Below are 17,805 nucleotides of genomic sequence, written 5' to 3' on the forward strand. Positions count from 1 at the left end.
GTCCACATAAATAGGGAAAGCTAAGAATAACGTTGTGATGGTTGAAATCCTAGGAATCGGAAAACTAAAGAAAGAAAAAACAAGGACACTGTCAAGATGAAAAGTTATAAAGAACAAGCAAACTAAAAAAAGAAAGCTGAGGATGTAGTCACAAAGATCAAAATTCATGGAACTAGAAACTAAAGAAAAGAATATGTCAAAGACACTATCATGATGATCAAATTTCATGAAACTAAAAACTAAATAGGGAAAGCCAAGAATGTGGTCCAAATGATCGAAATCCATTGAACTAGAAACTAAATAAGGATGTTAAAGGACAATCCATAACACTACAAAAAAAAAAGAAAAAAAGAAAAGAAAAGATAATGATGCTTCTCTAAAGTGCCATTGAATACCTTGTTAAGAAAATTAAGCAACTATAGAACCTTGACACTTAAAAAAAAAGCATCATCTTCTTTCAATGTAATCTTTCACACTTACAAGAACTATCATCTTTCATCACTTCAAGCGTTATCATTTCTATCACGATTTTTGCTACCTGCCAACCTTGATGCTTCCTACAAGCATCAAGAAAATTCTAAGCATCATTGTCTAATGCTTTAGTAATGTTGATACAAGTAAAAAGTGTCATCTTACAATTTACATAGACAACAAGACCTGTGAAAGTACCATTATCTAATGTCTTGCCAACATATATTGACACTTTTATAAGCATCATTGTATATTGCAACAAACTTATCACAATTTGTGAGCACCATGAGATGCAAACCTACATTTTAGCCTATTTCCATTTAAAAATGGTACCATAACTCCTATTGTAGGAGAGAATATTTAAAATTGTATAATTTATAAATTAGATTAGAATACGTACCTATTAGCCAATTTAGATTTTTTTTAAAAGTGTATATATATATATATATATATATATATATATATATATATATATATATATATATATATATATATAATATTGTATCTAAGATTTTCTACATTCTGTTTTTTTAATATGTCCATCCAATTATGAGAAGTGACACAGTTGCAAGTTTGGGTAATTACAATCATCTTGGTCCAACCCAATAAACTTGTAAAGAATATTAGTTAATGGAGGGATTAATACGTATGTAGGAAGCTTAGTAATATCTCTTATTCTTTTGGTCAAATTGTAATTTGTTTTAAATATAATTATAATTGATAGGTTTATTTAGAATAAACTTACTAAAGATGTAAAGACCCCACAAAGGTTCCATATGTCCTATTTCCTTACCTTAGATTATTAAGGAGAGACATTTAACTTTAAAATATGAAGAGATCATAATAAGTAAATTAATTATAGACATTTGCTTTAGAAGTTAAAATATTGTAATATATAATGAATTGTAAAGTTACAAAAGGTTGTAAATTTACAATAGAATAATGTAATGTAAAAGGTACTAATGAATTGTGAAGTTACAAAAATGATAAATTTACAATTAATTGTATACAAACAAAAGTTATAAAATCACCAATGAATTATGAAAATAAAAAGGTTGTAAATTCACAAATATATGTGATGTTATTGAAAAATCGAAAGTCCAATAAGGAACACCCAAAGGGTGGGGGAGGGGGAGAGGATGAATGAGTGATTTAAAATAAAGATTTATATGTATTATCCCCAACTTTTTATCCTGAGAGATACCTAGGAATACCCTATATAACCAAATGAGCTATACTTAAAATTTTTAAGTATAAAATTATGATTTTTATTTTCTAGGGAAAACCTGTGAGATGTTAGGGATAACAATGATAATCAATTATTCAAAGACATAACAATGAAATTAAAAGATATGTAATGAGAACGAGATTTTTACGTGGAAAACTCCCACACTAATTATGGAGATAATTAAAAAACTACAAAGTTTAAGACCTACTAATCTAAATCTATTATATGAAATCAAATTACACAGATTTTCTTAATAGTTTTACCCTAAAGACTTACTCTCCAGTACCTATAACTTGATTCATGTTCACAACGCAACAACCTTCGATTGTTCCAGTGGATCACTTCAGCCTCGCTCAAGGGATGAAGGCCTTCAAACCAAGATTCAACACTTCAATCCTTTGTATGAAAAATTAGGAATGATATGACACTTTAGGTTTTTCTCCTCAATGAAACCCTTTTAAAAATTATACGATTTCTCACCCCTAAGGGGTTATAATGAGGTATATATAGGCAAAAAGCTCAAAGAGTTTCGATTTTGGAAGAATTCTAAAATCAATTTGTGTGAAAAAATCTCGGCAAAACATGTATGACCTCTCAAGTGGACTTACACTACTTGAGTGGTCCAAGCCGCTTGAGCGATTTGATCGTTTGATCAGTGTTGACCACTTAAGCAGTTATTTTCTCTTAAAAAAAATCAATAAAAGAACATTTTAACTTGAGAAAAGATGCCGATTCTCTCTATACCTCAAATGAGCCTAATATGCCACAAGTTAAACCTCTTCAGACGTACCTATGACTTTCCAGTTTGTTGAATAACAACCCTTGATCTTCAATGGAGAGCAAGTCACTATCTAAAAAGACTTCTATGACCTTAACTGTAACAAAATTGTCAACATACAAACAAGACTCAATGTCCTAACAGTCTCTCCATTTGGCAATTTTGTGACAAAACATCGTCACATAAACCCACTTGTACTCTCATAAAGGAGTTTACACAACACACAATAACATTCAATTAAAATTGTTTTTTTAAAAACTTCTCCATTAAAATAATTTGTTTTTAAAAAACTCCATCCTTAGGAAATTCCATATTAATAAAATCCTGATTTTCATAAATTACATGCTACTGAATTTCCTCTTGGCATGCATTCTTATTTTCCTTGATTTTCAATAATTTTTTCAATTTTTAATAAACATGAATAAATCTCATAATTTAAAAAATAATGGAATTCACCCAAATTCCTATGATCATTTTCCATGATCATCAAGAAAATGAAATTTATAAAATCAATTCATGCAAAAATAAATCGAGTAAAAGTGGGGCCTAATGTACATGCTGTTTTCTTTTGTTAATTAATCTTGATTGATATGTCTGATTAAATAATGATTGATTTTTGTCCCGCTCTATGATATACATGTTATTATCCTATAGTCGTTGTTACATGTACTAACTTTGTTTCCATGAAGTGCTTAGTTAGCTGCTTAGGTATGTCCTTTATCATTTCTCATCTATTTGATTATATGTCTACCCATATCATAATCTTTACTTAGTATCCATAGATTAACCAATCAATTGTCATATCTACCTTAACTTGATTGTAGAAATCCGATTTAGGGCTTAGAGGAGTGGTACGGCTTATCATCATACCTTTCTATTAGGTAACCTGAACCTTAGACCCCGACTCAATTTTTATAAACTTGTCTTTCCTTTTTCTAGGAGTCACACTTAGAGTTTTCTTTCTTATTTTGTTTTTCCTTTAAAAAATAAAATAAAAATAAGTGGTGGTTCCAAAACCTTCTCTAAAATCAAAATTTTCACAATAAAAAGCGAGTCTCGCCATCGAGTAATAACACATATGACAAATGCGGGTCCACAAGAAGTGACTCCAAAAACAATATCATCAACATAAATCTATGCCACTAACAACTCATCCATGGACCTATGAATAAACAAGGTTCTATCAACTCCTCCTATTTTTAAACTTTTTCTCCAAAAGATAGGTCGTGAACCTCTCATACCAGGCTCTAAGAGCTTACTTTAATCCATAAAGGGCATTCTTTAACCTATAGACATGATTGGGAAATTTTGGATCATTGACTTAGGTTTCTCAACATAAACCTCTTCACTCAAAATCTCATTCAGAAAAGCACTCTTGACATCCATTTGATAAAGTTTTATCCTCAAGGAGCATGTTATTGCCAAAAGTACCATAATTGATTCTAATTTGGCTACAGGTGTAAGTCTCTTCATAATCAATCCCCTGTATCTATGAGTATCCTTGGGCAACCAACCTTGCTTTGTTTCTCTTAATGACCCAATTTTCATCTTGTTTGTTTTTTAAAATCCATTTTGTACCTATGACATGCATCTTTAGGTCTAGGTACTAAATATCACATATCATTCCTAGCCAATTGATTTAGTTCTTTCTAGAGTGCACTAGTCTAAGACTTAATCACCTAAAGCTTCCTTCACATTCTTTGGTTCCAATTAGAAGGCATAACATACAAGACCCATCTCATTTAATCTTGATTATCTCTTAGTAACCATATGTTTGTTTACATTACTCATAACATTTGAGATTGGGTGGTTCTTGGGTACTCTAGATCTATGCTTATTCCTTGTTCTTCAAATGTGTCTTCTAGAGGTACAGTTTCATCCTTGTTAAGGTCAATGTCTCTTTCAGGGATATTATTCAGGTTCTTTTCTATGCTCTTTACATTTTCAGGGTTATCCCAAATTGATTCCTGGGTTAAAATTTGAATATCAATTATATCTTGATCATACCTAGTATCATTTATAACTACATTCGAGGATTCCTGGATAATCTGTGAATTTTGATTATAAATCCTATAAGCTTTATTAGTAATAGAATAACCTAGGAAGGTACCTATATAAGATTTAGCGTCAAACCTTCCAAGGTTTTCCTCATCCCTAAGTATATAACACTCACTACCAAAATCCTAAAAATACTTAAGGTTAGGTTTTCTCCTAGTCTACAATTCATAGGATATTTTCTTTGTTCCTGGCCTAGGAAAAATCCCATTGACAGTATAACATGCTATATTAATTGCACTTGCCCAAAATTGCATAGGGGTATTATGCATATGAATCATCAACTTAGTCAATTCTTATAACACTCTATTTTTTCTTTTAACCACTCCATTCCACTGAGGAGTCCTAGGGACTGAAAATTAATGTTTAATCCTTTTAGACTCGCAAAAGAGGTCAACATCCATATTGTCAAACTCTCCCCCCCTATCACTCCTAATCTTTATAATTGTATGACCTGTTTTCACTTGTATTTTGTCAAACAATGACTTCAAATGTTCTTTGGTTTCTGAATTCTCTATAAGAAAACTCACAAAGGAGTATATTGAAAAATCATCCACAACCACTAGGACATACCTCTTTCCTCCTCTACTCTTTGTGTGCATGGGACCCATAAGATCCATATGAATAAGGTTCAAAGGTCTAGTGGTACTAATGTAGTTAACCTTTTTGTGTGTTCTCTTAGTTTGTATACCTTTCATACATTTACCATAAATTGGTCTAGGTTTTCCACTTAGTTTAGAGATACCTCTAACTTTTTCACTATTCACTACATGCACAAGGTCCTTATAACTTATGCGAGTTAGCCTTCTATGCCAGAGTTTAGTAGGATCCAACTTTGCCCTACTGCACATAAGAGGTGTTTTAGAATTAAGATTTATTGCATAACAATTGTTAATGGTCCTATGTCCTGTGATTATGACTTCTCTTTCTTTATTGATTATTCCATAAGAGTTATGGAAAAATTAATCCTAAGTTCATTTTCGCACATTTGACTAATGCTTTGGAGGTTTGCCTTGAGTTCATCTATATAAGAAACTCCATCAAGTTTGGGACAACTCGGGATAACTATACTACCTTTGCCTTTCACACAGGCTAAGCTTCCACCTCCAAAGATAACAGTGCTACCATTATAGGTTTCAAGAGAAGTGAAATAAGTTTTATCACTCATCATGTGTTTAGAGTAGCACTGAAGACAACTTGACACTTATTCATATCATTTCTTATCCAGACTTGCTTAATTCTAGGCAGTGACTTAAAAGATCTTTGTAGCATTCTAGGCTTTTGATTAGATTTATTCTCTTTCCTATTATTCAAGATGTTATCCTTAAGAGACTTAAATTCATTCATTAGCCTACTCATCTTAGTTTCAAACTTTTTTAAGAACTTAGTATAGCATCTAAACTAAGTGTGTCTAGTTTTCTTACAATGTTTGCATAGTGATAGGTTTTTAGGAGATGCTATTTGGTTAGAGGTATCATCTTTACCTTTGACAAACATAGTTTCTCCACTAGTGGGAGTTTCATCTTTATTAATGTATCCCAATCCTCTTTTATTACCATGGGTTTTGCATTTATCAAGTATCTCATTTAGCACTTTAGTTCTAGGGTGAAAGATTTCATTCACAGATGAAGGCTTATAACTTTTTATCTCTTGAATGATAACATTATTCTTCTCAAGGAGAGAGTGATGTTCAAACTTAAGAAATCTAATTTTCTCAAGTAATTAGTCTTTTCTTCTTTTAACACATCAATGTTGGTTTTAAGAGCTTTAAGAATATTATGATCCCTTAGATAGTTCTTAATCATTTTTTCATGCTCAACAACAAGATTATTCAAGAATTCAACCTTTTGAAAATTAGTGAACTCATCATTAATATCATTATCATGCATAGATTTCGCAGATGCAATAAAAGCTAAGAAGTCATTGGGATTGTATCTTGCATTTTTAGAAGCTAAGGATTCACTCTCTTTAGAATCCGTGTCACTCCAAGTAGCCTGCATTAGCTTTTTGATATCTTTGGGACTAGGACGATCAGTAGCAAAAATGTCTCAAGCCACCATAGTTAAATCAGTCAATTTTCTTACCTTTGGAGGAACCTTTTCCTTTCTCATTAGAATACTTTTCAATTCTTTTTCCCTTTCTAGATTCTTGATTCTTATAGAATTTCTTATTGAATTTCATGATCTTTTTAATTCTTTTAGCCATATGAGCTAGTTTATCCTTTGTTGTGTTGTATGACATTTCAATATCATTTTCCTCATTCTCAAAAGTCTTAAGTGCATAATCCCTAGGCTTTTGAGAATTAGGAAAGCTCATCTCATATGTTTGTATGGAGACTACAAGTTCATCAATCCTCATTGAATCAATGTCCTTGCTCTCCTCTATAGCAGTAACTTTTGACCTAAATCTCTTTGGAAGATATCTCAATATTTTTATAACTACTTTAGAATCAAGAATAGGTTCTCCAAGGTAAAAGGAACAATTAACAATATTACTTAATTTAGAATAGAATGATTTTTTATTTTTATTTTCTAGCATCACAATATTCTCAAATCTAGTGGCAAGAATTTGCAACTTAGAGATCTTTACAACAAATGTAACTTCATGAGTAACTTGGAGTATCTCCCATGTTTCCTTTACACGTTTACAATTTGCTATCCTACTAAACTCATATGGACAAACTTAATTAAAAATACTAAATAAAGCTCTAGCAATGACTTCACTATCTTCATTATTAGCTTTGACCCATTCGTATTTAGGTTTAAGTTCTCTAATTGATCTTCCTTGTGCATCAAGGATCAATGGGGGTTCTCATCCATATTCTACTGAATTTCATGCCCTTTCGCCTTGCTTTTTAAGAAAAAAACCTCATCTTGGCTTTCCAATGAGAATAGTTACTCCAATCAAAGTAGGGTGGACTATTTAAAGGGGCACCACTTTTAGTTTGTTCCCTATTGAACTTATAGGATCAATAAAATTTTGATTTTTATCCTATAGGATCAATAAAGATTTTGTTTTTATCTTGTAGGATTAATAAAAGATTAATTTTTATCCTATGGGAGTAAAAATTTGATTTTTATCTCGCTCTAATATTAATTAAAAAACCCAAAGTCCAATTGGGAACACTTAAAAGGGGGAGGGGGTTTGAATGGATGATTTAAAATTTAAAATAAAGATTTATATGTATTATCCCTATTTTTTATTGTGACAGATGCCAATGATACCTTGTATAACCAAATGGGCTATAGTTGAAATTTTTAAGTTATAATTATGATTTTTATTTTCTAGAGAAACCTATGAGATGTTTGGGATAACAATAATAGTCAATCATTAAAAGATATTGCAATGAAATTAAAATATATGCAATGAGTATGAGATTTTTATGTGGAAAACCCCTATACTAATTGTGGAGATAAAAAGCCACATGGTCTAAGACCTACTAATCTAAATCCATTGTACGAAATCAAATTACATAGATTTACTCAACTATTTTACGCTAAAGACTTACTCTCCAGTATTTACAACCTTCGATTACTCCAATGGATCACTTCAGCCTCATTGAAGGGATGAAGGCCTTCAACCCAAGATATAACACTTTAATCCTTTGTATGAGAGATCAGGAATGGTATGACACTTTAGGTTTTTCTCCTCAACGAAACCTTTTAAAAAATTATATGATTTCTCACCCCAAGGGGTTATAATGTGTATATATAGGTAAAAAGCCTGAAGAGTTTCAGTTTTGGAAGAGTTTTAAATTCAATTTACGCGAAAAAATCTCGATAAAATAGGTATGGTTGCTTGAGCGGACTTACACCACTTAAGTGTTCTGACTGCTTGAGCAATAATTTTCTCTTAAAAAAAATCAATAAAAACATTTCAACTTGAGAAAATATATTGATTATCTTTATACCTTAAAGGAGCCTAATATGCCAAAAGTCAAACCTCTTTAGACATACTTATAACTTTCTAGTTGGTCGAACAACAATCCAAGATCTTCAATGGAGAGCAATTCACTATCTAAAAAGACTTTGGTAGCCAAAATTAAATTGGAACAAAATTGCCAGCATACAAACAAAACTCAATGTTCTAACAATTATAATAAGTGTAAAGTCACCAATAAACTTTGTAAAGTTATAAAAGTTGACAAAATGTCATGATTTATTATTATGCCTATAAATGGATGTGAATGCATAATAAATTTAACATTCAAGTGTTGGAAAACAGTCTTCTTATCTTTTTCTTTGTCTATCTAAAAAAGTATAATTTTTTAGTATAAGACTAGAAGGACATGCATGTGAGTTTGTGGAGGGTTTTGCACTTGTGAATCCAAAATGAGGTAAAAATAATATTTTACTTCTTATTTAACAATTCATGCATCCACATGTGAAGATCAATAGATGAATATTTTGTTATCAAATATTTTTTTATCTTGAAGTTTTTCAGGCACCATCTTCTCTCTATTTTCCACTCTTACCATTGCACACTAACTGCTCCTTTTGTTACCAAAGTCTCATATCTTAATTGATGAAATGGAGTAGTCTTGTAATAGAATGACTTTTATTAAATTAACCCTATTTTAAAGTTTAGTGTATCAATGCATTATATTTTGATGCATTGAGATGACTGACCAAATTAGATTGACATTCCATATATCAAACTTATTCTAAATCATGATCTCAAAGCTATCTCATGTCATAAGCTTATGTTTTTCACATCTGCTACTTATCTGCAATAATGAAATTATAATCCACATTTTACACATGAGAGAATATCAAACAATTGTCAAGAGATTAGATTGCACTAGTCATTGAGGTCTTAGAAGCTCAAGATCTATAGTGAGATGCCCCTTAAAAAGGTATCCTAATTAAAAGATAAGCAAAACCTTAAAAAAAAAAAAAACAATATGAAATTTTTTGTGAAGGCTAAACTCTTATGATAGAGCTTTTGAAAGCATGACATGATGTAACAGAATAAGATTTCATTAATATATGTGTATGTTATGATTTTTAATCTCTCTTTTCATCCTTGGTTCCATTATTTATTATTCGAGGATTCACACCTATATCACTTGAATAGTACATGACTTAGGTGCATTATGAATTGCATAAACGATCCAAATCATAGGTTCCTAGCAAGATGATAAGTTGTTCACAGTCAATTCATGGAATTAGGTAACCCATTAGAGATTATTGTGCACAACCTCTTAATCAGAGAGATGATTTGTCTTGGTCCTTGGGATGAGTTTCTCTTGGTGAGTACACTAGTATGTATGGTTATACATTGGACATGACCAATGGTCAATCATGACATTGGTTATTGGGTAGTCATGAATTACCAAGCTACTATGCTACATGGGCTCTCAACCTTGAGATAATAATGAGCAAGTGTTGAAGTCTTCAGTGGCTTTAACATATTGATGAGACCTTAAGATGGTTATATATGTTGGGATAAAACCCTTAAAAGCAAGACATGATGTAACAAAATTAAACTTCACTTTCCATTTTCCTATCCACTAATGAAATTAAGGTTTATTTAAGCATTCAAGCCCTCATCTCTTGCATTGTATATGACTTGGATGCATTAGGAGTTACATGAAAGATACAAGTCATGGGTTCCTTATAAGTTGATGAGTTGTTTGCAATTAGTTTATGGACTTGGGCAATTCATCTAAGGTTGTAGGGCACTACCTTCTAATTAAAGGGATGACTTATCTTGATCATATAGAGGATTTTTCCATGGTAAGTGCAATAGTGTTATGGTTACACATTGTGCAAGATTTATGGTGAATCATGACATTAGCTATCATGCAATCATGATTTACCTAGCTACTGTGCTACATGGGCTCTCAACCTTGAGAGAATATTGAGTTAATGTTAAGGTGTTCAATGGCTTTCACATATGGGTGAGACACTAAGGTTGTCATATATTCCTTGTGAATTAAACTACTATTGATTAAGATAGGTGGCAATATTCTTAAGATAGACACTGTGATATCTCATGAGTTTAAGACGACGTGTCTTGTTAAATGATCCTAAGGACTTGTGATCATGAAATAAGTGCATTAGGATGGGTTATTAGTGACTCTAATGGAACTATAAAAATTGCTGCAAGTAGGCACATAAGCAATGCTTCAAAAGTTACTGTGAAATGTATTACTTTAAGAGATAACATGCTAGCTACTAAGAACAATGAGTTCTTAAACCTAGAGGTTGAAGGTGATTAAAAAAAAAAAAATTGTTGTAATAAAAAGAGTAATATTCCTAATTTTATTATGTTATTAATGGAGGATATTTGGAAGTTATTTGAAGATCTAAATATTTACGATTGTTGTTATATTTATAAGGAAACAAATAAAACAATAGATTGTTTAACTAAGAAATGTATTTGTAATATAGAGTCAACCATTTGGTGGTTAAATTTTCCTAAAGATGTTATAAAATTTGGTTTCAAATATTGTTATGACTCATCTTTCAATCAAATTTGTAGGTATTCTACTTTGTAAACTCTTTTCATAATAAATAAATAAATAAATCAAATTCAAAAGCTCATGATGCATCAATCCAAATTCGAAATTAAAATGACCCATTTAACACATTAAAACCCATATATAAACAGATCAGCCCTCAATATTAAAATAAGTCCAAACTCATTTTTTTTTTTAAAAAAATACATCATAAGAAAGCCCTATTAGACATAAACACCTTGTTGCTTGATATTTTACAATGCAGTTCATAAATGAAGATGCCATGACCACTATACAACAACAATTACAAATCCCTAAACGTTTCATGAAAGTAGATTAGTACTTAAAAGGCCTTAAAATAACAAGCATTCATGCTATCATCAACTAAATATAAAAGAGATCATTACTCTCTAGAATATGAATATTCCTGTTTCCACGCCTGTTCTGTTTATGCAAGCTTGTACAGCCTTATTCAATTTCAATTAAATGCATCTAGGGGAAAACAAACTAAGAGAATTGAAAATAGCAGAGTAGTAAAATTAGGAAAGAAAATAGAAAGATCTGAGTGCGAGGATCTAAGGGCAGTTAGGATTAAATCCAGGTCCCCCAAAATAGAAGTGAGTGCCCCAGTCATCATTGTTGTTGAGGAGATTTATGTTGTAGCAATTGCTATTATCGGCTTGGGTGGATACGTCTTTGGCTGGTGGGCTGATGCCGTTATTTGAATCGACGAGTCCCAGGTTTCGGAAATAGCTGGCTTTCCCTTTGCCCTCTTGGGCGAAGCGGCCTGAGCCCATTTGGGTGGAAGTGTGGGCGCCGTTGGCCTTGGAATTGAACACCTCCCCACCCCACTCCACCAGCGTCGCATTCGCCGCTAAGTGTGTGAACAGGTTTGATGGCCAGTATCCCACTGCAATGTTGTTCCCGTACCCCAGCCACCAATTTTCCGTCTTTGGATCCTAAAATTTTCATTTATTTTTAATTCTCCAAATAATATATATAAAATTATCAAAGTCAAACAAATCTATCTGATGAAGAATCACAAACCTTCCATATGAAAATATTACTTTCGTATAGCTCGCCGGAGATGGTGGAGACCGGAGCAATGGCCGTTCCCACAACTATATTTTTGTCCACCTGCACAAATCCTGGACATAGAGTGTCGTAACACCCTGTTGATTGATATCCATCTGCCTGTCACCATTTGGTAAACTTAGGTTAAAAATCATTTTAATGCATCTACAACATATTTGACTTTTGACTTGTTAGAAAGAGATCTGACCGTCCAATAAACAAATAATCTGGTGCTCTTGTCACCATACAGATTCGGCAGAACCTGAGTACGTATCGTATAATATAAAAGAATAAGGGGTTATTAAATAATAAATAGTAAGTAATGGATTATAATTAGAAAAAGAGGAAACAGTGTACATGCCACCCAGCTTCTACGCTATTCAGATCTGAGCCCTCGAATGATCCGGCAGCAACCCAAATCTGGGAGATACTCATCTCTTCCTCCACTTGTACGGATGGGTTCCACAGGTTTATTGTTGCAGATGCTCCGTACACAGCTTCCGGTGGGCTCGAGCTCGCGATCGCATACTATCATTCCCAATGCACTCCAAGTTATTTTTCATTGCAAAAAATAATCTAGTTATTAAATTAATTTCATAGCACCTTAACAAAGATACTGGAAGATATTCTAATGATATCAAGTTTATAGAATTAAAAAATATTATTATTATTATTATAATTATAACTTAATAAAACTAATGTGGAGTTTATTCCCATAAATACGAATTTTTTATTAAAGCACTCAACTCAAATCATCCTTGCCTAATGGTTATTTAATAAAATCGTTCTATTTTTTTATTTATTTGAAACAAAAACAAAATATTTTTATTTTGTAAAAAAAATAAAAAAAATAAAAATTAAAACATATACCATTATCTTTACTCTTGAAAATAAAAAAATAAGTGCAAATTAGAAGTAACATTGTTTCTATAAATGAAGCAGCAAAAATCTTAGCTGAGGAGAAAAGGGAATGATTTTAATGAAGAGACAAACCTCATGGCCTTTGGCATTAACATCATCTGGGGAAACGGTGTGCCTGGCAAGAGCCATTCTTGGTTGCTTCTTCCCAAAATCATAGAGAGATTTGGCCCTCAACACATCATCCACCGTGGTCCTCCTGATGGGCACTGTGCCCTTGGGGCACCTTGTCCTATTTTGATGCCATACTTGCCATGCACCTCTCCCACTAATCACCGCCCTTTCTTCATTCTTCCTACTTGAAGTATGTTTATCTCCCTTCACTTCCTCTTCTTTCATTCTCCTCACTCTTGGCATCTCTGGTGGAACCAACTGATCATTATATTCATCACATAATAAACATTAAAAATCAATACAAAAGGCCTCTGATAATTGCAGAGAATTAGGAATAGACTTTGTATACCTGAAGCTTATGATTCTTGAGAAGAGGATGATCAAAAGCAGGTTGTTTCCATTTATCAATGCAATCTATGATATCTCCATCCGGGCTCTAATAATCAATGAAGAACACAAAACCCGTAAACATCATCATCTTCTGCAAATAATTAAAGAAACCCCACTTGAAATCTAATTAAAAATTGGAAAAATAATATTTAATGACCTAATCCTTCCTATGTCTACTTCACGCCAATTAGCCATCTTGACTTTAAAACATGTCTATTCTTTTAAGAGATTTCCACTATATATATATATATATATATATATATATACTTAATTCTTATTTAATGTCGAATATACCATTACTATCATTGAAGACACTCATTCAAGTGGCTCTCTTTTATAGCTATTATTCACTCTAGTCAATGGGCCCTTATTACTTTAAGCATGCTAACAGAAGTTTGTTCTATACATAATGCTTGGAACTCCTCATTTAGAATATCACAACATACCTCAATGGTCATGACAGCAGGCTTATTGATCTTGTCTAAGTGCTTCTGAATCCTCTCAAGCGTCAAGCTACTTGCTTGCTTGTCCTTAGAGTACTCCAAACCTGAAACAATACCGACTGATATTTCCAAGAAAATGGCTAAGAAAAAAGCCCAAAAAAGAGGAAGAAAAACAACAGAAGAAGAAGATGAGTATCTTCTCTTCCTTTGTAGAAGACAACCCATATCTCATTCAATGCCAAAGGAGAAATTAATTGAGGTAACTAGAACTATCAGTAGATAAAACAAAGAGGGGGAGGGGAGGCAACAACCAAATAAGAGCGTATACGTAGCGAGCTTCTCCTCCAAAACCCAAAAAACACTAAACATTTTATAGCGCCACTTTGATTTGAAAATGCGTATGTGCCACCACACATTTTCACCTTTCTTTCCTTATCAATATCTCCATTCCTTTCCTTTATTTTTCCATTTTATGTCTGTCGTTCCACCAATTCTATATGCTTCCTGCCGTTCTAAATATACAGGTGCATAGTAATAAGATATATTCTTTGGATATTTGATTTCCAAAATTATAGTTTTCCTAAATCTATTTGATATTTTACTTTAAATAACCTACCAAATCTATAGTTTGAAGAAATTGGAAATTAAGAATCCAAGCATATGGGATAAGTTTAGATGAATGCACGTATGGGAAAAAAAGCCCCATTATGAACCACTTCTTTGGGTTCATTTTCAATTGATACTTTCCTTTCGTATTTCTTTGAGAGAGTGGGAATTGGAATAATGTATTCTTATATATTTGATTTCCAAAATTATAGTATCTACATCGTATTTAACTCTTCTTTTATCTCTCACATATTTATTCTTTTATCTATAATCTAGATGTATAATGAATAAGATATATTCTTTATATATTTAATTTCTAAAATTATTGTTTCCTAAATCTATATGATATTTTACTTTAAATAACCTATCAAATTTATGATTTGAAATTGCAAATTAAGAATCCAAACATATGTGATTAGGTTATAGTACCTTGATTTGGAAATAAATGTAAAAAAGGAAGTCATATGTTAATAATCGAAAATATACTACATCATTTCAAAATATTTAAAATTTAATGCACAAGTGATGTGTTTTTACGTTCCAATAACATCCTACCACGTATGCTTCCTCTAGTTAGGTTGATAAAGAAAAGAAAATCCTAGTCGTTTCTATACATAATAGACAACAACCCTAACCCTTCTCTACATCATTCTCTCACTCATGAAGCTCCTTTCAAGCTAATTTCCTTCTTCAAAGGTACAATATCTTATCTCTCAATTTCTGTTCATGCTAATCATCTTCCTCAAATATATTCCAGTACATTCGATTGCCAAAATTATAGTATCTCCATTCTATGAACTCTTCTTTTATCTCTCTCATATTTATTCTTTTATTTATCTATAATTTAAATGTATTGGTGCATATGAATAAAATATATTTGATTTCCAAAATTATTGCTTTCCTAAATATATATGGTATTTTACTTTAAATAACCTTCCAAATTTATGATTTGAAATTGCAAATTAAGAATCCAAACATATGTGATATTAGGATAGAACCCACATGATGTAATACACTTTTGGATTTTATTATTCATTTAATAAAGTTTTAGTACATTTTTATCTATCCTATTTACTTCGGCTTGCATCTTTTGCATTGTGTGTGACTTGGGTATATTAAGAGTTGCACAAAAGATCTAAGTCACGAGTGTCTTGTAAATAAATGACTTGTTCACAGTTAGTATATGGGTCTAGGCAACCCATTAGAGGCTATAGTGCACCACGTTCTAATATAAGGGATGGCTAGTCTTGGCTATTGGGATGAGTTTCCCATGGTGAGTACACTAGGGTGTATGGTTACACATTGGACAAGATCAACGATGAGTCATGACTTAAGCCTATTAAATAGTCATGACTTCACTAAGTTGTTTCATTGTGTTGTCTCTCAACCTTGAGAAAATATTGAGTTTGTGTTGAAGTTAGTAGTGGCTTTAACCTACAGATGAGATCATAAGCTAATCATATATTCCCTATGGATTGGGTCACTGTTAATGGAAGTAGATAACAATAGGTATTCTCAATAGAAATACTGTGATATCTCTTGGGATTGAGACAATGTGTCCCTACGGGTGATCCTAAGGAGGTATGTTCATGGAAACTATGGTCATAGTATTTCCTTAAGTGAAACTTGATATAGGCCCTTTAAGACTTAGGACATGTTAATTGAACATATAATAGGAGTATATGTAACTCAAGGATAATAGAGGTAGTCATGAAAGGTTGATAGGTTTCACCTTTTTAGATTATGGACATAGTTCATAGGGAGATTAATGTAATGAATAGTAGGTCATGTACCCGAGCACTTGGTGTTTTGTTGTTATTTACATAAGATGCTAGAGTTCAGTTGATTATTTGAAGTGGGATGTTGAATCAACTTCAGAATTGGATTCTAAGGGAGCTAGTATTCCTATGGGTCCTGCTCTTAGCTCATATCACTATAAGAAAATTGACTTTCAGTGATAAAATATTTTGTCACTAAAAGTCTAAATTTCGCCTGCAAAAACATTTCCCAACGAAAAATGTTTCGTGTCACATTCGTCGCCTTAGACCCGTCGCTAAAAGTATCCTGACAAAAATCCTATTTCGTCGCCCAATATTTTCCCTGATGAAATAAAAATTTTGTTACTAAATATGTTCCCCAACGAAATTTTTCATTAACAAAAGTAAGAATTTTTGCCACTAAAAAATATAAATTTTTGTCCTCAAAGTTGTCAATACTTAGTGCTGACGAATTTATTTTGCTGCCAAATATTTTTTGTAACAATTTAATTTCGTCTCCCTAAGCTTTGCAATCCCAACGAAAGTTCCATTTTGTCACTAAAAGTTTTTCTTGATGAAATAGATTTTTCATTGCTAAAGGAATTTTTCAACTAAAATATTTATCATTAATACTGACAAATTCATTTCGTTGCTAAATCCTTTTATTTACAAAGTGATTTTGTCCCTAAAACGTATGCCAGTGAATTATAAATTAGTTGTGGATGATATAACAATCTTCAGCAACAAAAATATTTCATCAGGAAATATCTTTAGTAATAATTTTTTTTTTGTCAGGAAATGTATTTACATTTTTTATTTTTCATATTACAAATGTATGGTATTTGGTATTTGGTATTTAAAACATTAATTATAATAGAAAAGTTAATTCTGAAACCTACTTACAAAAATCAAAATATATATCACATAACTTCATTGGTAATTAATATATCTAACCATAACATGTGATCATAGTAGTATAATATCTATGCTAATATAACTACATAACAAAATAAAGTATTAGTTTAACAAAGTGTCTATCACAAAACAACTATATTAGCATAGGCAAAAAAAAAAAAAGAAATGAACGTCCATCATATGCACATCATAAAAAAAAGGGATCATGAGGACCCTTGGCTTGATCGTAGATGACGCAATATTTCTTCAAATTGTTGATGATGTTGTTGGTTTTGTTTTTGTACCAAGGCCTCCAATTGGTCAATTCGATCTTGTTGAGTCTCAAGTTGTTGTTGTTGAGTCTCCACAAGTAGTTGAGTCTCAGCAAGTCTATGCTCCAACTCAATTTCACGCTCAGAAAGATGATGGTCTAGATTTAGAAAATGAGATTGGTTTAGGGCCAAAACCAAGGCCCTTGACATATCCTGATTCTTGTCCTAAAACTTTCTCACAAATTTCTGCCTCAATCATAGCCATAGCTCCTTCTGCAATAGGCTGGCGTTAGAGCTCCAACATCTTCTCCTATATATGCAAAATAAAAAATAAAACAAAAA

The 17,805-nt window shown here is 31.9% G+C and overlaps 1 protein-coding gene across 1 annotated transcript; it reads right to left on the reverse strand.

Moving 5' to 3' along the window:
• Positions 1–11,380: 11,380 nt before the first annotated feature.
• On the reverse strand, positions 11,381–14,159 carry LOC117913252. The gene is made up of 7 exons (XM_034828211.1): positions 13,938–14,159; positions 13,451–13,537; positions 13,063–13,359; positions 12,427–12,597; positions 12,278–12,331; positions 12,043–12,189; positions 11,381–11,954 (listed from the first exon to the last, which is right to left on the reverse strand). The coding sequence occupies exons 1-7, from the start codon at positions 14,157–14,159 to the stop codon at positions 11,571–11,573; spliced, it is 1,362 nt and encodes a 453-aa protein (XP_034684102.1). The 3' UTR covers positions 11,381–11,570.
• Positions 14,160–17,805: the final 3,646 nt, after the last annotated feature.

Source organism: Vitis riparia, chromosome 4 (genome assembly GCF_004353265.1).
Source record: "Vitis riparia cultivar Riparia Gloire de Montpellier isolate 1030 chromosome 4, EGFV_Vit.rip_1.0, whole genome shotgun sequence".
In the NCBI taxonomy this organism is placed as follows: domain Eukaryota; kingdom Viridiplantae; phylum Streptophyta; class Magnoliopsida; order Vitales; family Vitaceae; genus Vitis; species Vitis riparia.

Excerpts from the sequence above, each read along its gene's own strand:
- LOC117913252 (XM_034828211.1), bottom strand. The coding sequence starts at position 14,159 with ATGGGTTGTCTTCTACAAAGGAAGAGAAGATACTCATCTTCTTCTTCT. Across the intron at positions 13,538-13,937 it reads CTGCTGTCATGACCATTGAG|AGCCCGGATGGAGATATCAT; the intron begins GTATGTTGTGAT and ends ATTGATTATTAG. Across the intron at positions 12,598-13,062 it reads TTAATGCCAAAGGCCATGAG|TATGCGATCGCGAGCTCGAG; the intron begins GTTTGTCTCTTC and ends TGGGAATGATAG.